Source organism: Bactrocera tryoni, chromosome 1 (genome assembly GCF_016617805.1).
Source record: "Bactrocera tryoni isolate S06 chromosome 1, CSIRO_BtryS06_freeze2, whole genome shotgun sequence".
NCBI classification, from domain to species: Eukaryota; Metazoa; Arthropoda; class Insecta; order Diptera; family Tephritidae; genus Bactrocera; species Bactrocera tryoni.
In genome coordinates, this window is record NC_052499.1 from 46,327,752 (window position 1) to 46,355,448 (window position 27,697).

The window sequence follows — 27,697 nt, forward strand, 5'->3', positions numbered from 1 at the left end:
GGGTTCCAGATCAGGTTTATATCTTAACTTCAGCGCTTTCTTGATTTCCGTCCAGTTGTCCGGGTGCGGTAAATTTATTATAACGTCCTTTGCCTCCCCTTGTATCGTCCTATAATATATTGCTCTGGTTGCTTCCTTTTTGACTTCCTCATCTCTTATATTTGACAGTAGATATTCGATGCTGCTCATAAAAGAATTTATTGTTACTTCTCCTTTTCCCGTGAATGTGGGTATGTGTTGAATGTTTTTCATAATTCGTTGTAGGTCATTTTCATTGGTTGCTTGACGATGTTGGAGATCGACATACGCTTGTCGAAGTTGCTCCAACTGCTGCTCTCTTCTGCTCAGTTGCTCGATGAGCTCTACGTTGGGTATTTGAATCTGCTCTTGTTCCATTTTTCTGTTGTTATCGAATATTTGTTGCCTCGATGTTTTGATTTCGATGGTTTTCCTCGTTACCTTCGCTAATTTTGGTGACTCCACGCTTTTGTTTTTCTTTTCGTGTTCACTGCAAAACTTGTTTTTTCGGATATTTTCGGTGGGTTAACGCCTTTAACTTAAGGTCGTTTTCACTGCGAAAAATTATTTTATTGAATTTTTTCGGATATTTTCGGTGGGTTAACGCCTTTAACTTTAGGTCGTTTTCACTGCGAAAAATTATTTTATTAAATTTTTTCGGATATTTTCGGTGGGTTAACGCCTTTAACTTTAGGTCGTTTTCACTGCGAAAAATTATTTTATTTTATTTTTGTTATATCCTGGAGGGTCTGGTCAACTTCCTGAGTTGGCTACAGATTCGCAGGATTAGTTTGGGTGTTATAGTAACGTTTCACTATCCTTGTAAATTTTTACTAAGGATTACCGACTGCACCAATTATATGTTTAGTCGCGGTAAACGGGTTTTTAAAAAAGTCAAAAAATCAAATTAGATTGCAACGAGGTGACGTTGTTGGACCTCCAGAGCAGACTGCTTTATTTGATAAAATTTACTTAAAATGAAGCTTATTCTAATTACAAATTGCTTATTAATAATATTCACTTATTTTTAACATATTATTGTTGAATAAGCATTCTTTTATTAATTCAAATAATTCTTACGAAATTTACTTATTAAATTAATTTCTTATTACTTTATTTGTTTAAGCAAATTGCAAAAACCGGAAATGGTGCTATGTTGCAATTTGCTTTAACAGTTCGTCGTATTTATCAACTGCTTTGTCAGGTGTTTTTACATACGTAGTCGTACATGTAACTCGCGCGAGCTGTAAGCAAAAAAAATTTACCCAGACAGAATCTGAAGTCTCGGTTACCCTCAACAACCCCAACGTCCGGGATATACTCGTAAGTCACCCGACTGTTAGAGCTATTGTCCCAACGATTTTGCCACCTACACCAGACGCTATCATTTAGAAGCCTCTTGCTCCATAGATATCCCTCCCGCACCGCGTCATCATCGGCACTCCAATCATTCCACAGCAATGACACACTCAAGCCTCTTCTAAGCCTGAATGCAACAGCACGATTTATAACAATCATCCGTCGAAACGGTGCGACGTGCTAAGCATCATACAACGTTGCATCGCGAAGAGTTTTCAGTAACCAGAGACCGTCATCGCTGTTTCCCACCATATTGCAGTCCAATAAGTGGCACAGGCCACAAATAAGCCACGATATACATATGTTGCGGACAGTATGGCGTCCGAGGCCCTAATCACACCGCAAAAGGCATCAGGTGGAAGCGACAACTTTTTCAACTTGGTCGGCTTCGAGGCCGATCTAAAACCTCTGATGTGCTGTGGACCTGGCACCCGGCCACAGTGCGACTCTACATGTCCAATATGTATATATTTTTTAGGGTTTTTTTTATACCCCAAATTTTGATTGTACCACGAAATTTTTAGCACACAGAAAGAAATGTCGGAGACCTTATAAATGTTATATGTATAAGTAATCAGTGTAAGGAGCTGAGCCGATTAAGCCATGTCCGTCTATCTGACTGTATATATATACGCGAAATAGTCCCTCAGTTTTGGAGATATACGAACTGATCGATCAATTTCAAGACATAAAATTCTTTTTACGCTGCAAAATATGCACCTGTGATAATTTGTATGGCTTCGATGCAGCTGAAATTAACGTTTTTTCTTGTTTTTCATATAATTTTACGAAGAAGCCGGAAGTGGTTTTATGTTGCAATTTGCGTAACATTTCATGATATTTATAAAGTGCACCATCAGGTGTTTTTGCGCAATTATTAAAATATGTAACTCGCGTAATTGCTGATTATTTCTAGTTTCTTCTGAGAATGCCGTTTTGTTTACTTTCGAAAAACAATCTGTGTACATATACCGTTAACATAGAAAAACTCGTTACAGACTCCTTCAGAAGCAATTTAAAAACTTTGAAATTTTAGCAAAAATTGAGTTTAACTGATAGAGTTTCCAGAAAGTTTGTCATTTTGCAATAAGTGAACAAAAATACAGCAATAATAAAAATGCTTTAAAAACCTATGTTTATATTTAGTGTAAACGAGAAACGGTTGCAGTTTTTTAGTCTTTTGCACGTTACTCTATTACCTATAAGTGCCATGCTAGATATTTGTTTTTTTGCTGAGATGCTTGCATATTTTTTCCAAGAACTGTGGCCAAAATGATTAAGAGGTCCATGGACCCCAAGAGGAAATTCTGAGTTTTATTTCTAGCTGTTTCAATGCGAAAACACTAATCGGAAATTGATATATGTCATATGGAATTCTGATTTAATATATTATTTTATATTGTAATAAATTTCAAGAGGAAAATGTGTACCGATTTTTTTCAATATCAAATTTTTCAGTTTCTGTTGCCATTTCTTAGGCTATTGAGAACTGATTTAGAGAGTGGAGTTGGTGAATCTTGCTGTTTAAAGGGTTACATGGATTTCCTTTTTTTAAACACAATGGGTCTGGCAGTGAACGAGGGCAAAACGAAATATCTCCTGTCATCAAACAAACAGTCGTCGCACTCGCGACTTGGAACTCACGTCACTGTTGACAGTCATAACTTTGAAGTTGTAGATAATTTCGTCTACTTAGGAACCAGTATTAACACCACGAACAATGTCAGCCTGGAAATCCAACGCAGGATTGCTCTTGCCAACAGGTGCTACTTCGGACTGAGTAGGCAATTGAAAAGTAAAGTCCTCTCTCGACGAACAAAAACTAAATCCTCTATAAGTCCTCATAATTCCCGTCCTGCTATATGGTGCAGAGGCTTGGGCGATGACAGCAACCGATGAGTCGACGTTACGAGTTTTCGAGAGAAAAATTCTGCGAAAGATTTATGGTCCTTTGCGCGTTACAGCCACAGCGGCGAATATCGCATTCGATGGAACGATGAGCTTTACGAGATATACGCCGACGACATTGACATAGTTCAGGCGAATTAAAAGACAGCGGCTACGCTGGCTAGGTCATGTTGTCCGGATGGATGAAAACACTCCAGCTCTGAACGTATTCGACGCAGTACCCGCCGGGGGAAGCAGAGGAAGAGGAAGACCTCCACTCCGTTGGAAGGACCAAGTGGAGAAGGACCTGGCTTGGCTTGGAATATCCAATTGGCGCCACGTAGCGAAAAGAAGAAACGACTGGCGCGCTGTTGTTAACTCGGCTATAATCGCGTAAGCGGTGTCTACGCCAATTAAGAAGAAGAAGAAACATTTTTTTTTGTCATATAAAAATTAAATATTTTATTAGAACTATTTATTGTTACAAACATACACTATTAACAAAGAAATTCCGCTTAACTCCTTACAGGATCATCTAAAGTGAAAAAATACGTTTTTTAGTTACAAGCTTAAGTTGAAAATAGGATTTTGGCAGACATTTTTACAAAAAAATTGACGACGTTTTTTTTTCAACTAGTTGTAATAGAAACAAAATCCTTCGTCCAAGTCTTTAAGAGTTATATCTCGAAGACCTGTGGAAAATTTCATGAAGATCGGTTGAGTAGTCCTCGATAAATTTTGCCAATCAACTGCAGAAGCACAGTTTCGAGAAAAACGCATTCAAAGGCGGTGCACTTTGCGTAATAAGGCTGTATCTCCGAAACTATTACTCGGATCAACTTGAAAATTTAGGAAAATATTCTAGAGATATTGTAGAATTTAATACGAAAATAGATTTTTTAAAAACCGTAAGCCCATGTAACCCCTTAACAGTAGAAAACTGATCCCAAATAAAATTGAGTTGACAGTTCTTGGCCGTAGGTAAGTCCGACTTCCTTCCGGTCCTTTCTAGATTTTGGATATCCCCAGCTTTTAGTTTACTGAGTAGTTTAAGTCCAAGCAATTCGGATCTCAACTTGCAAATACTAACTCTGTATATCAAAGAAACATTGTCTTAAACATTATCCATAACTTTTCATGAGATTACTTAAATTATGCACAACACCAACCTACAAACGGGCGCATCTAAATTTACACCCGTGGGTGAGCGAAATCATACAGTACACTTGTGTGCAACACAATTCCGTGCTAGTATAAAAAATAGGAGCGATAAGAAATGTATGTAATGTTCTAGCGAGCTGCGAACTCAGCCAATAGCAAAAAGTAAAAGCCGAGTTATCGAGACGAGGAAAACATCAATAAAAAACTGCAACGATGTTGACATATAAATAGGAAAGGGTGAAGTCAAGTAGGGCTTTAGTGCCGAAAACTAAGTACGTGAGAAAACATATTATAAATCGAAATGTTAACAAAAATTTTCTACACAAAAATATATACTTATGTGTCTTATTAAAAAATACTTGCAATAATGTCGAAAATAAAATATAAATTACTACATAATAGTGCATACAAAGAGCACAAGATTCAATCGAAACATATCATAATATTTTGTATGATCATTTTTATACTACACTTGCTTTATTGGCAATCTTCTAGCGACATAGACAACAACAATTATGTGGAACCAAAAAGTGCAAAAGTTAATAATGAAAAATCACAAAGATGTAAGTAATATGCATATACGATTGACAAAAATATTAAATACAAGAAATTATGAGTACCAATTAACGTTATGATGATAAAAATTTTTATTGTGGAAAAAAAAAACGTTAACGCTGTTGCACTGAAGCTTAATATTCTTCACAAATACAAAATATTTCGTACAAAAACTAAATTTAACTCGATCAGTTGCCCTACAAACTCCTCCTTGATTTCATTGGGGGTGTTTTTTTACGTGGCGGGTCCCAAACCCAGCGCACAACCCTATGTAGGGGATGTTTCGCCTTCTCACATTAGCTCGCCTTCGAACGGATGTTCTTAGGCTACCCAGAGGATACTTGGTCAAAGACCGGAAGTAGTGAGCTGCTTGAGCCATGTGTAAAAGAATCGTTTCTGGCCACTCCCAAGTGAATGGCGATCAGAGAACTTTCCTCACTCGCGTGAACTTCTACACATGACTCCATCCTTCCACCCGCGCCGTTAGTTCTGTTTTCTCCAGGCTGGACAAGGAAGCACAGAAAATGGGTCTGGCAGTGAACGAGGGCAAAACGAAATATCTCCTGTCATCGAACAAACAGTCGTCGCACTCGCGACTTGGCTCTCACGTCACTGTTGACAGTCATAACTTTGAAGTTGTATGTAGATAATTTCGTCTATTTAGGAACCAGCATTAACACCACCAACAATGTCAGCCTGGAAATCCAACGCAGAATTGCTCTTGCCAACAGGTGCTACTTCGGACTGAGTAGGCAATTGAAAAGTAAAGTCCTCTCTCGACGAACAAAAGCTAAACTCTATAAGTCGCTCATAATTCCCGTCCTGCTGTATGGTGCAGAGGCTTGGGCGATGACAACAACCGATGAGTCGACGTTACGAGTTTTCGAGAGAAAAATTCTGCGAAAGATTTATGGTCCTTTGCGCATTGGCCACGGCGAATATCGCATTCGATGAAACGATGAGCTGTACGAGATATACGACGACATCGACATAGTTCAGCGAATTAAAATACAGCGGCTACGCTGGCTAGGTCATGTTGTCTGGATGGATGAAAACACTCCAGCTCTGAAAGTATTCGACGCAGTACCCGCCGGGGGAAGCAGAGGAAGAGGAAGACCTCCACTCCGTTGGAAGGACCAAGTGGAGAAGGACCTGACTTCGCTTGGAATATCCAATTGGCGCCACGTAGCGAAAAGAAGAAACGACTGGCACGCTGTTGTTAACTCGGCTATAATCGCGTAAGCGGTGTCTACGCCAATTAAGAAGAAGAAGAAGATTGTAGGGCAGCTATATGCTATAGTGACTCGAGCTGAACAATTTCTTTGGAGATTGTACCGTTGTTTTGTACAATAACCCATGCGAAGTTCGTGAAGATACCTCGACAAATGAAAAAGCTTTCCATACAAGCGCTTCATTCCGATGGTTTGGTTTATATGGCAACTATATGCTATAGTGATCCGATAATACATACATAACTAAATCAACCTAGTCACGCTAATCTTTTAACGTAGCGGGTTTTTCAATAAGAACACAACAAAGATAATGAAATTATTTATTCCTGTGAAAGTACATTCAATGCCATTATGTATGGAACTTGATTTCTTTTGCATGGCCATCGCGGGCACGCTTGCAGAAGTTCAAACGCTGAACCCAATTTTCGACGGTTTTCAGGCATAAATCGGCCGATACTGCTGCAATTTCACGCTCTATATTCATACAAAGTTCATAAATCATCGCTGACTTGTTGGGTAGGCCATAGACTTGACGTAGCCTCACAGGAAATAGTCTAACGACGTCAAATCGCACGACCAAGGCGGCCAATTGACTGGATCATTTCGTGAAATAACACGTTCACCTTGGTTTTCAATAAATCGACTGTGATATTCGCTGTGTGGCTGGTGGCGCCGTCTTGTTGGAATCACATATTGTCCACGTCCATATCATAGAATTTGGACCAAATATTCGGTTATCATTGAGCGGTAGTGATTTCCATTCACAGTAACGTGCCGGTCTTGATCATGTTCGAAGAAGTACGGCCCAATTACGCCGCCGGCCCATAAACCGCACCAAACCGTAATTTTTTCGGGATGCAATGGTGACTCATGGAGTATGCGTAACCAATAGCGCATATTTTGCTTATTGACGAAGTCATTCAGTCAGAAATTAGCCTAATCGTGGAAGATGATTTTTCGATGAAAATCCGAATCTTTTTCAAATTGTTGCTCAGCCCAATTCACAAACATACAACGATTTTGGTGGTCAAACGGCTTCAGTTCTTGCGTCAATTTGATCTTGTAAGCATGTAGGCCAAGATCTTTTTGCAAAATTTGCCACAACGACGTCAGAGAAATGCCCAACGCTTGAGACCGGCGTGTAAAAAACCCACTGACACGGGAACATGTTACTGTGCATGTGGATTCAAAATTTTCCACTAAACGTGCAATTGTTGATCTAACAGGACGATTATGATGGCCATAAATTGGACGTAGCGCTCCTAAAATTAAGGCCACTGACTACGATTTTCGGTAGTAAAGTTTGACTCATTATTGGATCGTATATCTTTCCATGATGAAATGGCAAACCTTACTGTAGAAAAATGTCTAAAGAGTGGGAAATACTTTGTAGCGTCCTTATTGAAAAACCCGTTATATACATATTTTATAGGATCTCCTACATTTCCCTCTGAGTATGAGAATCTCTGGCAAACTTAAAACTTCAGGGTATAAAAATATTGGCGATAACTATTCATTCAGCGAAAATCATAACTAAATAATTGTTCCCAACTAACTCCATTAATATACGTGTATCAACAGCAATCCCAGCAGCAATAACAACATTTTCAACAAAATCCTCATCACCAACACAAGAGCTGCAAAAATATTTTATTTACACTTCGCAATGTCGTGTGCCATTTGTGGATCCTTTCGAGAAGGGTGTGTCGGAACTCTTCAATCGACGAGATTTTAACTACACCAATTGTACAAACGACGAATTATTCATAACAATCAACTATCAGCTAAATGCAAGACAATACTTTCTACACATGAATGTGGAGGCCATTGAACGAGCTGTTAAACCCTTAAATGCCAGCGCTACGGATGTCGGCTGTTGTTATCGGCAAATTGTGCGAAGTGGCAGTGGTGGATGGGCTGATAATAAATTCGAGTGAGTTAATAATGAATTGAAGTGCTTGTTGTTGTCTGTTGAATTTAGATAATACGATATCGGTACATATTGTTTGTTTACTATGCAAGAAACTAGTTTTGGTAGACAGAATGTCTGTATTATTTTGGGGACTAAATTTATCGTATAATAATAATGTTTTAGAACAACTATGTCCACGCCTTGAGCGCGGGAGCGAAGTGAACTTCTCTGCTTTGACAAAAATTCAGCAGTCATTGGGATGGGACTTCATACGAGCATCAAACTCATATCCCAACAAGTCAAGTCGGCTACCGACTAATACATTAATAGAGTTAGCGCGAAAACTTACCCAAGCACATCGTGCAACCCATAAGGCCTTTGCCTAAGAAACAGCTGAACGATCACACTTACACAACAGTTTCGTTTAGAATTGGCCCTTATGAAACTCATAGAAACTCTAACAAAAATATCTAGTGCCGCTATTGGGTAATTAAACGGTGATTTAACCGATAAGTAGTAGCAGGGATAGAATGCTGCGGTATGTTTAATAATCATAGCATAAAAGTTTTGTTGTGGGTAACACCTCAACCAACTGACTGTCTGTTCATGGCTGTGCGAGTTATGTATCTTGACTTAGTGCATCTAAGAAGTTCGGTATTGAGGATAGGCGGAATTGCCGTAAATCGAAAACGAAAAGAACGCTGTAACTAAGCTAAGTAGGGAAGGGTATCTTTGGTTTAAAAGTGTCAAAAAGTGGACGTTACAGCGACACCTCAAACTGTTTAATGTACATATCAAACAAACCACTAAAGCTGTATTAACCAAACTTACCCAATAGTTTCGGCAGCTCCTTCCGATGTGAAAATACGTGAAATCCACCCGACACCGCATATCCCGTTAACTGTATACCTTAAATATTGTTCATTCCATAGTGAAACTAACAGATAATCTCAAATACTTCTTTACCCTCCATATATGTACGTAGTATAAAGATTTTTGAACGTGCGGTTGGCGTTATACCGCATAGGTATATCGGTTAATATGTAAGAATCTTAGCAATCTTGTATAACGTTAACATTAATCTTTCATATGGATAAATAACTTAACAAGCGATAGCTTAACCAATAAGAGGAGTTTTAGCCTATATACTATTTGCCCTTTCTTCTATGAAAAACAAACTGATTCCCGTCTTCCAAATCACAGAAATACATATAGATGGCAATGGCGTTCGAAGAAATTCGACAAATTTGTTTTTGTGGAGTTTTTAATGCCAGCCATATTTCTTTGTTAACCTCTTTAATATTTATATCAAGGTATTCCCTAGTAATATACAAATATTAACGAGCTTTAATGGTTTTGGATTCAGTTTTGTTAACGATATTTAAATTATAGTATAGTATGTTAACCAAAAACGGTACTTACATTTAAATTATATCCACACCATTTTATTACTCTATTTTAACTATTTAGGATACTGCCATGCTCTACATTTCATCAGGATTTTATGGTGCCTCTACACATAGAGTATATTATTACCGAATGTTCATTGAGCAAGGATGCAAATACTACTATCATTCAAAAGGATGCTTTCTCATTCGTTCAACAAAAAAATAACAGTGCCACTAACTCGAGTAATAAGCACACAACGAGCTCACACAAGAAGCCCAATGTATTATTATTGGGCATAGATAGTGTTTCCCGTATAAACTTACGACGTACCATGCCGGAGACCTTTAAGCATTTGCAGATGAATAATTGGTTCGAGTTACAAGGCTATAATAAAGTGAGTTGTTTTATAAAAACAAATTTACAAAATTATGGAAATTAAATTTTTTTTACAAAAAAGTGTTTCTTGGAAAAAAATGTGTACTAATACTATGTACATTAAGATGCCACGCACCCAGTACGAAAAGTTGAAGATCCTATAAAATATATGCGATTAGCGTGTCCGCTGTCTGTCATACTAGAAAAAAAAAGAACTGGCTGCTTAGGCCTTCGTCCCATTTTCTATAGATACATATTAATTTACTTATATGAACATTTGAACTCTAAATTAATTTTAATAGTATAGGAGGTAGATGTTTGCTTATATTTGCGTAGTCCAGTGTTGCTATAGCGATATGCAAATCAACATTTTGCTGTGTCGTTGTAGCAGTTTATTAGGTGTTGCATGGCCGGTCAGGGTATCATTACAGTTCATGCAAAGTGGTGGTGAGTCGTTTGAAAGTAGATATCCGTGCGTTAGTTTTGTATGGCCGAGTTTAAGTCTTAAAATACGATTTGCTGCCATGTTGTTGAGATAACTGATACATATGTAGTTTTATAATGAACATTAATTTTGTTTTCATAATTTGAGATACGTTGTCTTTTAATGAAGTTTGCGATACACCTTTTAATATCTTTTTGGGTGTAGTTGTTTATTAAAAAAGTAGGATGAGTGTATGCTTCTTTTGCTAATTGATCGGCATTTAAAGATCTAGGCAAAAGTCCATTTTTGATTAGTTCTTTAGATTCTGTTGTAATAGCAAAAGTGTTTTCAACTTTCTTTGAACCATCACAGTACCAAATTAGCCAGTTCTTTTGCTCTTGCCTTAAAGCAAGTGGGTTCGTGCTATTTTTGGTAAAACCACTGGAGATGAAAAGAGATTCTGCAGATTTCCAGGGAGGACTGAATACATTGTAAGTTTTTAGTTTCGAAAAATCTATTTCTAACTTCTTAGCCATTTTGAAGATTTCCGTGATTGTAGAATTAATTTTTAGGTATCTTTTTGAGTGAGCTAGAGCCTTAAAGTCTGTGTACAGAATGTTATCTGAGTTTTGTATGCAGTTATATATTTTATTAATTAAAATGCAGTCTTCTATAGTAGGGAGTTTCAGTTCATAGAGTATGTTTGCAATTGGAGTTGTTCGAAACGCGAGACTAATTATGCGCTGCCATGTAGTAATATTTTTTGATTTTCTGCAGACAGCGTTTGGATATTTTCCCCAATATCAAGGCTTTCATAATATTTAGACTTTGTATGTGCACCACTTTTTATGCTTCATATGATTTTGAGTAGATTTGTACGTTTTGAAAGGTCTTAACATAGGTCTTCAATTTGGGATTTCCAAATGAGTTTTTGATCGAAGGTTATTCGTAGGATTTTAAGATAGAGCACACTTTCTATTATATGATTTTGAAATATTGGATCTGGAAGATAACAGTTCCGCTTCTTGCATATATGTAGTTGCTTACACTTTTCAAAATTAACAGATGCACCCGATGTTAATGACCAATTTGTAAATAAAGTAAACAACTTTTCCAAATCATTAACGTAAGTGTTTACATCATTAATCTTCGAAACAAAATAGAGGTCATCTGCATATGAATAGTGGGATATGTTATTAACTTTTTCCATTAAAGCATTTATTTTTCAAATACGATTAGAAATAACGTCACCGATAGGGGAGAACCCTGTGGTGCTCCATTTTCTAATTACAAAAACTTGATTTTATTGTTCAGTTTGTTTGGCATAACTATAGCTGCTAATGCTTCCATGTGTGTGCGAATGTGCGAAATTTCAGTTCAATATCTCAAAAACTGAGGGAAAAGCTAACGGTCATGGCTAAATCAGCTCAGCCCGTCGTATTTGCATATGTATACATTCTATAGGGTCTCTGACGATTCTCTCTTGCAAACTTCGTCAGACACTTCATATTACCAGTTAAGATTAAAAAAAATATAATTCTTCGATATTTGGCAAAAGTGTCTTACCGAAAAGATCTGTTGACTTCTCTTTTTTATAGCGAAAACTTCCCTAAGAAAATTATTTTGTTTTTTAGATTCCCTTTAGTATTACTACGGGTTCTATAATGAGTTATTCAAAGCGTATATATAGTCTTTTACAGGCTAGCCCTTCTTCCTCAAATTACGAGTTTATTGATATCGCTGGACAACTTACCTTCGAAATGTCAAAAGCTCTAAGTAAATTGTATTGCTCTATGTGCTCTTATGCTTAACTACAAATCATTTCCGATTTTAATTTCACATTCAGATTAGGTTAACTAAGCTTAATCTCATCCACATATTTCAGCACATTTCCTCCAGGTTTATAGAGCAGTATTGAGCGGCTATTTGAACGAACTTGAAGTTTCTAAAAATTACAACAATATTTCATCTATGCATATATATATACTAAACAAATATATAAATAACTTTACAATTGTATGCAGTGAGTAAAAAGATTAGTGAAACACAGGGGCGAACGGAAGGGGGGGTTTTGGGGTGTTAAACCCCCCCCCAAGGTAATTGAATTTTTATTTTTAGTCATTTGAAAAATTGTAATTTGTTGTTTTCAAAGCAATCTTTCTGCCGACGATGTATGAATATGTAAAATAAATGAATACATTAGTCACTAACAGCGTTGCCGTTTTGATACAATTGTATCTTTTTTGATACTTTTTTTTCTAAATTTTGTGATTTGATAATTTTTTGTTCACAAACGGCCTATTTTGATACTTTTCTGCTGATAGAATTTAATTTTTTGAAACTATGAAAATATTAAACTAAAAACAAACCTATTATGTCTGGATAGTATTAAAAAGTTGTGGGAATGTAGGCCAATTAAAAAACCCAGAAAAATATAAACTGGACAGAGACATTTTTATAATTTCCTTCAAAGTAATGAGTTTGCCTTATAACTCTGTGGCTGCTGAACTGGATTTTTTTAGATTTAAGGGGAATTGTGATTCGAAAATGAACTTCTTTTGAAAACTAGTTCTGAACTGAAGAGTCACCAATAAGGTTTCTATTATTTTTTTTAGAGTTTATTGTTAATCATAATACAGGAAAAATAAAAACTCATTTATTATGACTTTCAGTTTTCGTTCCATGAGCAAACTGTAGTGAAATAAATTTAAATTAAATAAAATTATGCTATTTGCAAAAAAATATTTGAGTGTCTTAACTAAAATGTCTATATTTTTAATAAAAACAACCAGAAAAAACTGGTCTGAATTAGATATACAACTTTACTTATTATTTGTTTTTCAAATGAAAATTTTTAAAACAACGGTTGTGCTTTTGATACTTTTTTTGCTTGGCAACGACTTGCAAGATACCTGCTATAAGAAATTGTATTGGTTCCATGAAAGAGACCGTAAATCTTTTTCGGATGTCAACTAAAGCAGGCACACTGCTCAAAAATCTTATTCTTGAATCCTTTCCAAACTCAAAGCAAGTGAGGTTACTTAATACTGCGAAACACGTTGGGTGGAGCATTTAGAATATCTTTTTTTATTTTTTATTTAACGATTTATTCCCATTGATCTGTACAGCGTTGGAAGAGCTTGATACTGAAAATTTAAGAAGTGATTTATCAAAGCCACATGATTTGTTGACTGCAATCCACTCACCTCAATTTGTGATTGCTATAGCGATACGAAAGCCAATTTTTGCATTATCAAAACACATAAGCCTATGTTTGCAGCAAATAGACTGTGATTTGAGCAGCTGCGTTGCTTATGCAAATAATTTGTATGCTGAGATTAGTGAAATGCGTAAGGATTCTGAACAATCGTTTAAACTAATTTTTGAATCAGTTAAAACAATAGCCGCAGAATTAAATTTAGAAATCAAAATTCCGCGTTTGGCGAAGCATTATGAAGGCGAACCGGAAGAATATTACCGCAGATCAATTTATATACCGTTTTTAGATCATTTTTTGGACCAAATCAATGAACGATTTTTAAAACATCGAGAGCTGCTTTCCAAAATTGAAAACATTTTGCCAAATAAATGCATAAATCTTGACGCTATTGAGATGCAGGAGACTGTTCGTGTTTTAGAAAAGCAATGGTCCGCTGATGTAGAAGATCCCGATGATTTCGTTGCTGAATTTAGAATGTGGAAAAGGTTAAAAATCTTTTCTTCAGATTATATTTTCTAACTAAAATTTTGAATATATTTTCAGGAACTGGTTAAATCAAACAAAGAGATCCAAAACTTTTTTAGACGCGTTGAATTGTTGCGATGCAAAAATTTTCAAAACAGTGCATCGTTTTTTAAAGATTGGAGCAACAATCCCTATATCTGTCGCTTCAAGTGAACGCTCGTTTTCCTCACTTCGCAGGCTTAAAACATATTTAAGAAATAAAACTGGAGAAGCACGCCTGAACGGAATGGCTCTCTTGAATATCCATAGAGATATAGACGTGACGGAGGAAGAGATTTTAAATGTTATGGCCCAAAATAAAAGAAGATTAGACTTCAATTTGTGAATAAAAAAATTAAACATTGTCTTTTTACCTAAAACCCCCCCCCAATTTTTTTTCCTGCGTTCGCCACTGGTGAAACATGAAGAAACGTTGACCTCAGATGCACCGAAGCTATACTACCCTTATCAAATACAAAAGATTCCATACAAAAAAAAAATACAAAAAATTTACTTTCGGTTAATTTGTATTGCACCTATGTATATACTATAGTAATCCGATAGAAAAAAAATTTGCGGAAATTCTATAGATGTTTTAGACAATAATCCATGCCAAATTTCATGCAAACACATAGCTATGTGGACTCAGCTCGTCCTGCTGATCATTTATATATCGTCACCTAAAATGCAAAACAACGTATCATCAAAAATATCGAAATTGAGTTTTATATTGCTTACGATTCACTACATCATATCAGATATGCAATGTAGCATAAATTTTTCGGCTTCCGCTGACAGATATAACCAACAAATAACCATTTTATAACCAAAACACAAACTCTCCGACGTTTCTTTGTGGGAGTAAAAAATTGCATGGCAAACTTAATATACCCTGTTCAGGGTAAAAAAAATGTAAAAGGATGATTAAATTGACGATTCAATTAGCGCATAATTGCCTTAAGGTAGTAGTCTGGTAACTTATGCCTATTTTCATGACTTTTTTGGAGGGTGGTTTTTTATAGGAAAATAAAAATTAATTATCTTGAATATTTAGAGTGTTTTTTTTTACATATTGAAAATACATATAAAAAAAAATATTTGAAAAATTTTAATACATTATTACTACGAGTATTATTATTGTCACTCGAAGTTGGAACCTCAAAAAAATGCACGTGGGTGGCGCGGGTGGATTTGGCTCTTGATATTATCTGAAATCAAATATTCTTGTTTATTCTTAATTTATAGACTTGTCATTCTGGTCGGAACTACTGAAGTTAAACTTCAAAGGTAAAGAACAAAATGGCGGACTTTGAAAAAAGTCCTTTTATTTTAGCAAAGAAAGGGTTGCAAAATAAAAAGTTAGGGGTGAAAAAAATTCCCGTTAGTACCCACGAGAACTATAAGTGTGTAAAATAGCCTGTTCAAATTTGAAAGCAATAAGTTCATTAGAAAAAAGTTAGGACCCGGGCCGACCAGAAAAACAATGTTTTGAGAAAAACGCGTTTAAAGTTCAACAACTCCAGGAGAGAGGACTCCGAGGTTCCTGTCTGAAATTTTCACAGTATATTCTCCAGACATTGTACTTTCAAATTAAGCAAAAAAAATTTTCGAGTTTTTGAACCCAAGTTACCAGACTACTGCCTTAAAAGTAAATGTTCCATTTTTTAATCAAATAGCAACAAACATGTCACGTGTATTAAAGACATTAGTTGTTCACTTTTAAAAACGGTTAGTGGTTTTTGTTTACACTTTTTTATCCATAAATTACAGATTTCACTGAGTAAGTCTAAAGGTACACACAGCGTATGTACCAAAAAAGTTTTGGATGCTGAGCCAGATTTTGTAAACAAAACCAAGCAAGAAAATCCACGAAACCGGCACTTGAAATGGTTTGTTGCATTCTTTTTGACTTACCGTAATGAAAACGTGCCCAAGCAATGACTTTTGGGTGGCTTTAAACACCAAAGCGCTAACCGGGAACAATGACTACGCATATTTACATATGTATATTTATTTTATAAGTATATAACATTGCATGAACAAGCAAAAACAAGTTTAAAACTGCTTATCCTACATTCAAATGCAGTTTTTATGCAACAGGTGCACTTATGAATAAAATTAATTTAATAGTTACGTTCTTTACAATGATATATTATATATACAGTATTCATGAGTATCACTACTCAGATTACCCCGAAAGTGCATCTTAAAGTACTCTACAAAATCACATCATAAAATTCATCTATAATGAGTACTCAGATTAATGCAAAGGCACACAGAACTCAAAAGAACTATAAAGCTCTTATGAGAATTGAGAATTTCAAATAATTTGCAACTACTTGAGTCACCTCATAACTTAGATGAGCTCGAAAGTACGCATCAGATACTGAAAGTGTAGTTAATACACAACTATTAAATCAATTTTATTTCAAGATTATTGGCAATACCTGTAAAAGTTTCAAAAATCGAATTTTCATATTGTATGAGTATACAGCTAACTAAATTCATTTCAAAATTTTACCGCACAGATTCAAAGTACTAAGTTGTCTGAAAACGAGAAAATACGTAAAAACAGCTGCCTCTTTACACACTTTAAGAAAATTGCACGCCAAATAACGAGATTTTTTGTTTATATTTTTTTGGAACAAATATGTTTTTATTCAAAATAGTCCCCATTTAATGTTTTGCACTCACGTCAGCGCTTCTTCCAATCGTCGAAACACTGAAACTCGATTTTTAGGATAGCCTTTAGCTCTTTCAGCGATGGCCTTTAAAGATTCTTTTTATTTTTGGAAAAGGAAAGGGACACGGAGCCATTTCTGGAGAATATAGTGGCTGGGGCGTCATTACAGTATTGTGTTTAGCCAAGAATTCACGAACAAAAACACGAAAATTCAATGAATCGCCAGCTCATAAAAGCACTTCCAACCTTAGCGACTACTACTAATTGTATCGTACTTCTGGGGCATGTGAAGTGTGATTCATTTCAAAGTTCTCTACTTTTTTAAAGAAAAATAACAGAAACTTCAAATTTAATGGGGATTGTTTATTATCATGCGAAAGAACATCCTTTGGCATTTATTTTTTGTTCAAATATTGGCCGCAGCTACGTCTCAAATGGTCTATTCGTTGTGTCAAATTTTCGATGACTCGTTCGAGCATTTCGACTGGTAACTGGCGAATGACACACGTGATGTTTTGCTCCAAGGCCTGAATCGAGCGGGACTGTCCGGATAGACTTTAGACTTTACATATCCTCACAGGAAAAAGTTTAACGGTGTGATATCACACGGTTTTGGAGGCCAATCGACCGGCCCAAACGTGAAAATATCTGCTAACCGAAGTGTTCACTCAACAAATGCATTGATTGATGCGATGAGTGGGAAGTGGCGCCGTCTTGTTAAAAGCAAATGTCGCCGAGAACACGAGCTTCATTTTTAGGCGTCAAATAGTCGATTATCACAGCGCGGTTACGGTCGACATTGACGGTTACGTTCTTACCGGCATCAGTTTTGAAGAAATATGGATCGACGGTTCCACCGGCCCACAAGTCACGCCAAATGGATGGATGAAATGGCAGCTTTTGAATCTCTTCCGGTTGAACTTCGTCCCAAATGCGGCAATTTTGCTTGTTTACATTGAGTCAGAAATGAATCGCAACGCCGAACAAAATTTTACTCGAAAACGTGGGATCTTCTTGGAACCTTTCAAAAGGTCATACAGCAAAACGAGGTCGAACGGCTTCAACTCTTGCACAAGCAGTATTTTTATGCTCGGCGTAAAATGCGTAAAGTTGTCTCATACGTCAGTCCGAGTTGCTGCGCCAAATCGACTCTCCACGGTCTTCGTGTACACTCTCAGCCACGGCTGCTATATTTTCCAGACTGCGTGATGGACGTAGTCTTTTCGGTCAAAAATTAAAAAAAATACTTTTACTTGGATCACCCGTTATATACTTAGCTGCCAAACAAACTGACGGAGTTCTTGTATTGAAAACCGTTTTATTTGATAATGAGTCGAATCATTCATTCCACATCAAAATCGAATTCGATAAGGAAAGAATTTTCGATCGGAAATAAGCATATTTAGCATTTTCTAAACATTTTCCTCCATCTCTGCAGAATTTTTTTTATCGAGTCAGTGAGTGAGATCAACTTTATCGAGAAATTTGTTTTCGATACGTTTTCAATAATTTTAACGTAATTTGATTCGATCGAATCGACTCGGATCGAAAAGGGTTCTATCATTAGACCTACTATATATTTATGAAATTTGGTATAAATAATTATCCAAAGCAGCGCCAACACATTATTCAGATCGCATGATAAATCGTTTTATACCTTTTCTTGCTACAGTAGAGGCGCGCTAATCCGGGCATGGCCTAATCCGGATTCCACTGTAATCCGGAGAGGGTTAAAAAACTCAAAATTTCTATTATGTCCCTTATAATCCGGACCGAAATTCTTTATCCGTATTCTCTAATCCGGATCACATGTTTATTATTCACTACATTCGCTTTTATGCTTTATTGGTTTAAGTTTTTTTTGTTTTTTTGGAACATATGTATTATTTGTTATAATAAACAAACAGAAATTTATAAATATTTTTTCATAATACATAGTTCTGATATGTCTTTTTTAATCCGGATTTCCTTATATTCCGGATGGGGGCCGGTTTTAATTGATCCGGATTAGCGGGCCTCTACTGTATAAGAAATGTACCTGTTAAGCGTATTAAAGCTTCGGTGCAATCGAAGTTAAAACTTTTTCCTTTTTTTGTTGTAATTTATTTCTATAAAAATATAACGCAATATACTATAAACTTATTTAACATGTGTTTTCTTCCCCAGATAGGCGATAATACTTTCCCCAATTTGCTGGCTATGTTAACTTCGTACAATTTAACCACAGGTGAAGAAAAATGTCGTCCAACAACTGTGGGCGGTTTGAATGACCCAATTTGTAATCTAATTTGGAATAATTTTAAAAATTACGGTTATAAAACAGCATATGCAGAAGATTGTAATGGCATGAGTACATTTAATTATGTAAAATGCGGTTTTCTTCAACAGCCGACCGATTATTATCTGAGGCCCATGTTGATGGCCCTCACCGAAAATTTGGATATTGTGAAAAACGCCGGTCTGGAATATTGTGTTGGTCGTAAACATCACGCTGAATATGTATTTGATTTTATTCTACAACTTGGGAATACTTTTCCAGCGGATCCGCTTTTTGGACTATTCTGGGCCAACTCATTTAGTCATAATGCGTTCGACACGCCAGCAACAATGGATACGAAAATATTGGAATATCTTTTGAGAATGAAGAGTGACGGCATTCTGGAACGTTCAATCGTGATATTTTTTTCAGACCATGGAATGCGTTGGGGCTCTTTGCTATGGTTAAAATCTGGATTTTTAGAAGAACGATTACCCACAATGTTCATATAGATAGATTTTATGAAAAACCTACAAATAAATCAGCGGCGTTTAACATCGCCATATGACATTTATGCGACCATGAGACATATACTTGAGGTGGCCGAACCGGAAAACGAATTTCCTTACCTCAATGGCACCATACGTGGAGTTAGCATTTTTCGTGAAATACCAGAGAATCGCACCTGTAATGATGCCGGCATTCCGGAGCATTGGTGTACTTGCGTACCATATGAAACAGTAGATAAAAATGATGAACTCATAAGCAATATTACCAGCCTGGTATTCAAGGAAATCAATCAATATTTGGTTATTAAAAATATTAGCGATAAATGCGCCAATTTGACTTTAAAATATTTAAATTCAGCTGAATTGAAGATGTTTGATGAACCAAATCAGTCAACGTACCGACTCACCTTCGAAGCACTGCCAAAAGAGCCGTCATTTCAAGCGACAACTATTTACAATAGAAATTCGAAGGCGATCTCGATCAATGTTGAAGATATATCCCGACTTGATTCATATGAAAACACCGCAGGCTGTATTAATTTAAAAGAGGCTAAGAAATATTGCATTTGCAAATAATGATACAATTAATTTCGGTATTCATGTTTATTTAATTTTAGTTTTAGTATAGATTTTGACTATTATATAGTATATGTAGGTAATACTATGTTGAAACAGATCACTCAGTGAAAACGAATTATCATTAAACATAATCTGTGATAAGAAATAGCATTATCGCATTATCGATAATATTTGAAACAAAAGTACTTAAAAGACAAATAATGATGGATTATTATACTTTAACTATTATTAAAAGGTAATCAAATTACATATACAAATAGTATACACAATATACATATGTATGTATGTATGGTGTGATTTCAGTTAGTAATTATTTAAATTTTATTAGAAATACTTGTACATATACATACATATGTATTTTCATTTCATTTAAAATTAAAAATAATAAATAAAATAATATTTGGTCTAATTTAAGTTTTAACACGAAAAAAGTTCGAAGCCATAATACATTTCACAAATAAAAAAAGTTTCTTGAAAATACTATACTATAGTGGTCCAACATCGGCGTTTCCGACACATACTTCTTAGGGCGAAAATGACGTGTGCAAAATTTCAGATCAATGTCTCTAAAACTGAGGGACTAGTTCGAATATATACAGATAGATAGACGGACACGGCTTTATCGACTCAGCTCATCACGCTGATCATATATGTATATATATCTTCTTCTTTATTGGCGTAGACACCGGTTACTCGGTTATAGCCGAGTTTTTTACAAGCGCGCCAGTCATCTCTTCTTTTTTCTATTCGGCGCCTATTCGAGATACCAAGTGCAGCCAGGTCCTCTCTACCTGAACCCTCCAATGAAGTGGAGGTCTTCCTCTTCCTCTGCTTCCGCCGGAGGGTACTGCGTCGAATGCTTTCAGGACGGGTATAATGAGTGACTTATAGAGTTTGGTTTTTATTCGTCGAGAGAGGACTTTACTTCTCAGTTGCCTACTCAGTCCGAAGTAGCACCTGTTGGCAAGAGTTATTCTGCTGTGGCTTTCGAGGCTGACATTGTTGTTGGTGCTAATACAAGTGCCAAGATAGACGAAATTATCTGCGACTTCGGAGTTATGACTGTCAACAGTGACTCCCCCTGCGGGTAGGGTGGACCCTCTTTGAGTTCGTGGGGGAAACCGAATATACCCGTGGTAAGGCATGCCTGTCGTAAGAGGCGACTAATATCCTGGCTACCAGTCCAGAGCTGTATGGAAGCTCAACTGCTAGTAGCTTCGGTTACGAGGTCTGACCGGAGACTCAATTCTGGTACCACGGGGAGCAGTAGCCCTTGGAGGTAACTCCAATCTGCTCATTGGGTTTGGCCCTTTGTGGAGATTCGTGGTGGTTGTGGTTAAAACCCAAATGCGGGAAGAACTGACTTTGTCAGTTGAATGTGGAGTTGCATTGCAACCGGGTGCCGGGCCCAAAGCACGGCAGAGGTTTTAGATGGATCTCGAACCCGACCAAGGTGGTTAGTGTGTTCATGCCACACTGCCAATTGGTACTGTAAATGCTTAGCATTTTCAGGGCGGTGATCAACGCATTATTTTGATCCGCTGTGCTTTTGAGCGCCGTGGAGTAAGGCTGTCGACAGCAGGTACCCACGTAAAACACACAGTGACGTGAAGGCCAAGTCGCGAGTGCTACGACTGTTTATTTGATGACAGGAGACATTTCGTCTTGCTCTCGTTCACTGCCAGACCCATTTACTTCGCTTCCTTATCCATTCTGGAGAGAACAGAACTCACCGAGCGGTTCTTGAAGCCAATGATATTAATATCACCGGCGTACGCCAGCAGCTGTACACTCTTATAGAAGATTGTACCTGCTCGATTAAGCTCTGCAACTCCCATTATTTTCTCCATCAGTAGATTTAACAAATGGCACGATAAGTGGCCGAAGCCTTGTTTGATATCGATCGGCTCGGAGAGGTCTTTTTGATTCTGATAGAGCTTTTGGAAGAGAGCTTTTGGTATTGCTCAACGTCCGTTAACACAGCCATATTAGTTTTACGGGGATACGAAATTCAGACATCGCGACACAAAAGCAGCTCCTTTTCGTGCTGTCAAAAGAAGCTTTAAAATCGACGAAGAAGTGGTGTGTGTCAATCCTATTTTCATAGGTCTTTTTCACCCGTTTTGTGGAATTGGAGTGGAGCACACTCAAATTCCAATCATCAGGCATGCTATCGTCAAACCATATTCTACAAAGAAGCTGTCATATGCTCCATATTACTTCTTCGCAACCAATCCATCGGCCCCTCCAGATTGCTATTCGAACTTCTTCAAGGTCGAGCAATAGAACGTCATCGATTGGGGAATCGGGTCCGCCATCTCCTGGTGTTATGCTTTCACTGCCACTCAGCAGGCTGGAGAAGTGTTCTCTCCATAATTTTAATATTCTCTGGCCATGAGTTAATAAATCACCTCTAAAGGCCAGCTTGTCAAGCACATCATACCCACGCATATCCGCATATCGGCCTCACTCTTTTTTTGGCTGCAAATGCGTCTCGCTTCCTTCTTGGTATCTATCCCACCCCGTCGATTGTAACGTTGCGAGGTAGGCAGTATGTTTTCTCTATGCTGCGACACGGCACTCCTCATCGTACCAGCTGGTCTTTTACATTTTCCGAAAACCAATGGTTTCGTTTGCTGCTGTACGTTAGGAATATCGTCCTACAGTTCCCTTATACCGAGTTGCTGTTAAGTGCTCTCAGAGTATGTATGTTTATAGGATAACTTATATAAAACCAGCAACCTTTTCCAGCTAAAGTTGACCCTACTCCATGGATCTCACTTGGGCAGATGTTCACCTTTTGTGTTACCCATAAAATCCTCAGTTATCGGAGTAATCTAGAGTAGCGAGGCTTCAACATTTCGATAGCGGATTAATAGTGTGAAGCTTTAAAAATTATTTTTTAAAGCCAAATTTGATATTCGTGACTGTGACGAAATTTAGCAAATTAGTATTTAACCATTGAGTAAGCTGGGCCAGATTTACCGTAACACTTATCAGACCATTGCTTTGAATCAACGACGTTTTTCCAATCAGAAAATCATGATTTATCAAAACACAAAATTAACTTTATTCATTGTAAACAAAATTGAAAAATAAGAACACCTATTAAGGAAGAAGAAATCAAATTCAAATTGGTTTATTGTTTGATGCATATTACATAACATCATTCGAGCTACTGCTGATGATATGGAATATGTAGACATTATGTTACTGTCTAAGACGACGAGGAATCGGCTGAACTTTTTTTTCCTACCCTTGCAATCAACAATATTTGACTGATTTATTTTTTTTTTTTACTACAGCCTTTTTGAACAGACGGATACTTTCTCTACAATATACAAATATACAAGCTATAAAGCGTAAATGTACATATGCTATGTATAAAGCAATACCATATTTTTTGAAGCTACTAAAAGATCATATTTACTAAAACTAAACAAGCAACCTGACTACCATAAATACAAACACATATTAAATATATTTAATTAATATTTATTTTCATATTTTTTGTCAATTTCGTATTTAGCTACTCTTTTCCTCATTTCTAATTCTAATGTCTTCCACTTACATATATTCCATTTCTAATTTTTTTTTTCTAGGTCTAATTTTTTTTCTTGTACTATCTTAAGTGTTCAAATTTTTCCCTCTCAAATTGCAGCATTTTTTCCTCAATTGCGATTCTTTGCTTTTGCACAGCTGCCATCTGCCCTATGGAGGCTTTTGGCACTCGCGAAATTGTTCTCTGAAATGCGGATGATGGGGTGGAATCTGGCACAGAAGAAGTTGCAAAATTTATTAGCGAAACACATGTAGCTTCTACTTTTTCAGCTTCAGCTTCTACTTTAATAGGTGCAGGGCTTGCTGGACACAGCTGAGAGTAAGGCGAGTCAACAACTTCGGGCGTGATTATTAACAACTCAATAGTAGATACGCGTTTGCCTAAAATTTCCCTGAGCTGTTTGAAATATGGGCACATTTTACCTATTTTTGCTGAAATTATTAAAAAATCATTACACACATATGTATGTATAAGTTAAAACATTAAAAATTTTCCAACCTGCAATAGTTCTTCCATAAGTTTTGTCCATAAGACCTGCACCATTTGAAGCCAGCCAGTCATTTACTTTGCTATACTGCGCCTTCAAATGCCGCACCTTCCACCGCACGAGTTCCCAAGAGGCATCTAACTGCGACTTTTCCAAAAACCGCTTATAGTAAAATCGTGCAGTTGGAGCCTAAGAAGAAGGAAAAATTAATTGGGCTAAATTTTTAAACAAATTTATAAACTTGCCTCAAACTCTGGTTCCTCCTTTAGGTAGTCAATTATCAGGAGCACCTCGCGCTCCTTCCATTTTTTGTGTGGCTGCTGCCTTTTCTTTTTTGCGGCGGGTTCACCTTCTTCACTCATTTATGCCTAAAATGTTATATCAAGCTTTATACATAAGTACATATAAATATAAATATTTAAAATTGTGTACAACTTACCTTTCTCAATAAAATAATAGCGAAATGGATATACATTGTATGTATGTATGTCTAATATGACAACTGGCAGAGGGTTGCAATTATTTTGCTACACTTCGTTGCATGAAAATTAGCATGAGTTTTGGTGTAGTATATTGCATATTTTCTCTTGCGTGTGTTTTGTAGTGTCATTAAAACATTTTTCAGTCTGCAATGATTGCATTTTCAATACTAAAGGTATGGCAAGAAAAGAATCCCCAATTTACTTTCTCAAGCAAAATAAAAAATGTTCATTTCAATTGCACAGAAGCTAGATTTTGATCGGTCATTTCGTATAGCAGCTTTAAGCTTTAATATTCGAATCTGAAAATATTTTTCGGATATTGTCATCACAGGCAATGATAATACTCAATTAGCAATGACACTGGCCACCTCATGCCCCGCCAACCCCACTCATCTAACACCCCTTTCCCTTTGGTCCGACCCCGTCGAAACAGCACGTTTCCTGGGCCTCCCGCTAGATGACGTCGACGACAACCTGGATAACCCTTACCATTCAAACGGGTACTGATAACCGTTAAAACAACATAATACTCAATGCCAAATTTAGTTTGTATGCTATAGTGGTTCCCACAAATGAACAGTTTCTTCGCGTGAAAGGGGCGTGTACAAAATTTCAGATTCATATCTCAGGAACTGAACTGAAACTATTTTACAGTAATTCCAACGTTTCCTTCGAACAACAATCCATACCGGCTGAAGTCTACAACAAATATTTGGCATATTGTGCTAATTGTTGATATGTTTTTTTCCACTCAAATGGAACATAATTTAAAGACCTACACTCACGAAAATATGGAGTAAATTCCAAGTGAACGGCCAGAGCTTAAAACGACCTGGTAACGGTATTCTTTCACGATTTCAACTCTTAATCTTATATATAAAAATTAAACGAAAAAAAATTGTCTTTGTAGATATGATTGTATGTCGACAAGGTTCAAAATTTAACAAAAAATAATAATAATCAAAAGCGTTAATTAGTTGGTGATCATAGCGGTATAGTATTCGCTTACATACTGTGCATTTAGTTAGTTACTATTATTAATAATATTTGATATTTTTTTCAAGTTGTTCAATGCTAGTACTACATAAGACAGCTAGCTCTGAATAAAAGTTGCTCGGATTTGGAAGCTCTTTTACTCTTTAAGATGTGTTGTTAAGTGTGGATTTGAATTATTTATTATTTTTATTTAATCGTTTCATATTAGCCAGGTTACTTAGGCATTTTAGCCGCCAACACTTGTTAACGTGTAAACGCGTTTTACGTGTAAAAAAAGAACAAGGTAAGTGAATTGAATCTGCTTTCTTCAAAGCTATCAAGTTGTGTTTTACAGATTATAGACAAATTTGATTCTTAGGAATTGTAAATTACTGGCATACAAAATCTGTTATTTGACAAGATAAAAGATAAAATCCTGTTTACAAATAAAGTGCAATAAAAATTAAGCCTTTAAAATGTAGATCAGTCTTTATTTGTCATAACGTATTTTGTACATATGTATATTATCTTTAGATTTTCAGCTACAAACACAATGTATTGTGTTATCAATATTAAACTATAATAATAAATATTCGATATATTTATTTACTTATTTATCTATACCATAGTCCTACTACCTAAATGGCAAATAATAAAAATAATAATTATGAGTTGTGGTCTTAACTATTAGGCGACATATGCACATAGTGCTGCTCTTTTTTTTAACAGAACCATATTAGGTTATACGAAACTTTTTGATATATCTATAGGGCTAGGTAGTGCTGCTCTTTTTTTTAACAGAACCAAATTAGGTTATACGAAACTTTTTGATATACCTATGGCTAGGTACGCTCGTATTAGTGTCAAAGTTGCAGTGGCTTTGTAAAATTGCAAGTACAAAATAATCATTGTTACTGCAAGTTTTAACCAGCATTTCACTTGTTGTACAGGAATAAATTCCTGATGAACGGGCAACTAGTTCAAATACGGAATCGTTTTTGAAAAAATTCAAAACTCAAGTTATTAACGTACTCACACAAAGGTATAATACTGAAGACAACCGGTATTGACCATTGCCTAGAAAATAAAATATTTGTATGGTATAATATGAGATGATAATACATAATTCACAAAAAAACCTTTATGTTGCATATAATCAGTAGGGTATGTTGTAATAATCGAACTTTGCTTTTAATGATTTCGATCGTCTTTCTAATATCCGCGCTCTCAGCGAATAGCAAAATTGTCTTGTAAGTTCAAGTAGATCATCGCTAACAATATAATTACATAAATTATTAAAATCACCAAAGTAACCTAAATCACGAATATCAACGTCATCACCATCATCATTACTATCGTCATCATCATCATCGCCATCGCCGTCGTTATCACTATCATTGTCATCGTCATCACCATCATCATCACTGTCATCACCATCATCATCACCGTCATCACCATCATCATCATCATCATCATCGTCATCGCCGTAGTTATCACCATCATCATCAACATTGCCCTTATTATCACCATCATCATTAAAGTCGTCACCATCGTTACCACTATATTTATCACCATTATTATTAGAACCATCATGAACGTCATCATAATCGTTATCACTAGAAATCCCACTCTCATAATTAGAATCATCGGAATCATCTTCGTCGTCCTCATCATCAACATCATCATCATCATCATCGTCATCACCATCATTACCATCTTCAGTATCATCATCATCATCATCTTCAGTATCATCATCATCATCATCATCGTCATCATCATCATCATCATCATATTCATCTTCATCAATTTCACCATCATCATCACCATTATCATCATTATTATTATCATCATCAAATTCAAAGTTATCGCCAACTTCATTTAAATTATTACTGTTAGAATCATCAGCATCATCATTACATTCTTCACAAATATCAAAAGAATCATCACCAATATGAGAATAGAAACCATCTTCACCAATATTACCAATATCCCCAGTCCAGACACTATGTTCACTTTCGTTACTACTCTCAGTTATTGTTTTTTCCTTCATGGTTCCATTCTGTATCTCAAGTATTTTTCTCAAAATCATATATCTCATCATTATTTCATTACGCTCCTCTTTACTAT

At 36.2% G+C, this 27,697-nt stretch overlaps 3 protein-coding genes and 1 long non-coding RNA gene across 4 annotated transcripts; 1 reads left to right on the forward strand and 3 right to left on the reverse strand.

Annotated features, from left to right (window-relative positions):
* The first annotated feature begins 288 nt into the window (after nucleotides 1-288).
* On the forward strand, nucleotides 289-20,072 carry LOC120770233. The gene is given in 5 exon segments (XM_040097561.1): nucleotides 289-371; nucleotides 4,921-4,988; nucleotides 7,794-8,145; nucleotides 9,595-9,907; nucleotides 18,886-20,072. Coding segments are annotated over 5 exon segments (1,992 nt in total). The 3' UTR covers nucleotides 20,062-20,072.
* Nucleotides 20,073-23,543: 3,471 nt separating this feature from the next.
* On the reverse strand, nucleotides 23,544-24,935 carry LOC120781356. The gene is made up of 4 exons (XM_040113566.1): nucleotides 24,553-24,935; nucleotides 24,359-24,481; nucleotides 24,125-24,302; nucleotides 23,544-24,057 (listed from the first exon to the last, which is right to left on the reverse strand). The coding sequence occupies exons 2-4, from the start codon at nucleotides 24,473-24,475 to the stop codon at nucleotides 23,687-23,689; spliced, it is 666 nt and encodes a 221-aa protein (XP_039969500.1). The 5' UTR covers nucleotides 24,476-24,481; nucleotides 24,553-24,935; the 3' UTR covers nucleotides 23,544-23,686.
* Nucleotides 24,936-26,040: 1,105 nt separating this feature from the next.
* On the reverse strand, nucleotides 26,041-26,965 carry LOC120777922. The gene is made up of 2 exons (XR_005705550.1): nucleotides 26,710-26,965; nucleotides 26,041-26,647 (listed from the first exon to the last, which is right to left on the reverse strand). It is a non-coding gene; the product is annotated as an uncharacterized LOC120777922 (long non-coding RNA).
* A 110-nt stretch (nucleotides 26,966-27,075) lies between these two features.
* LOC120770294 (prostatic spermine-binding protein-like) lies at nucleotides 27,076-27,620 on the reverse strand. Its single transcript, XM_040097694.1, has 3 exons — nucleotides 27,383-27,620; nucleotides 27,128-27,310; nucleotides 27,076-27,086 (listed from the first exon to the last, which is right to left on the reverse strand). The coding sequence occupies exons 1-3, from the start codon at nucleotides 27,618-27,620 to the stop codon at nucleotides 27,076-27,078; spliced, it is 432 nt and encodes a 143-aa protein (XP_039953628.1).
* Between the last annotated feature and the right edge of the window lie 77 nt (nucleotides 27,621-27,697).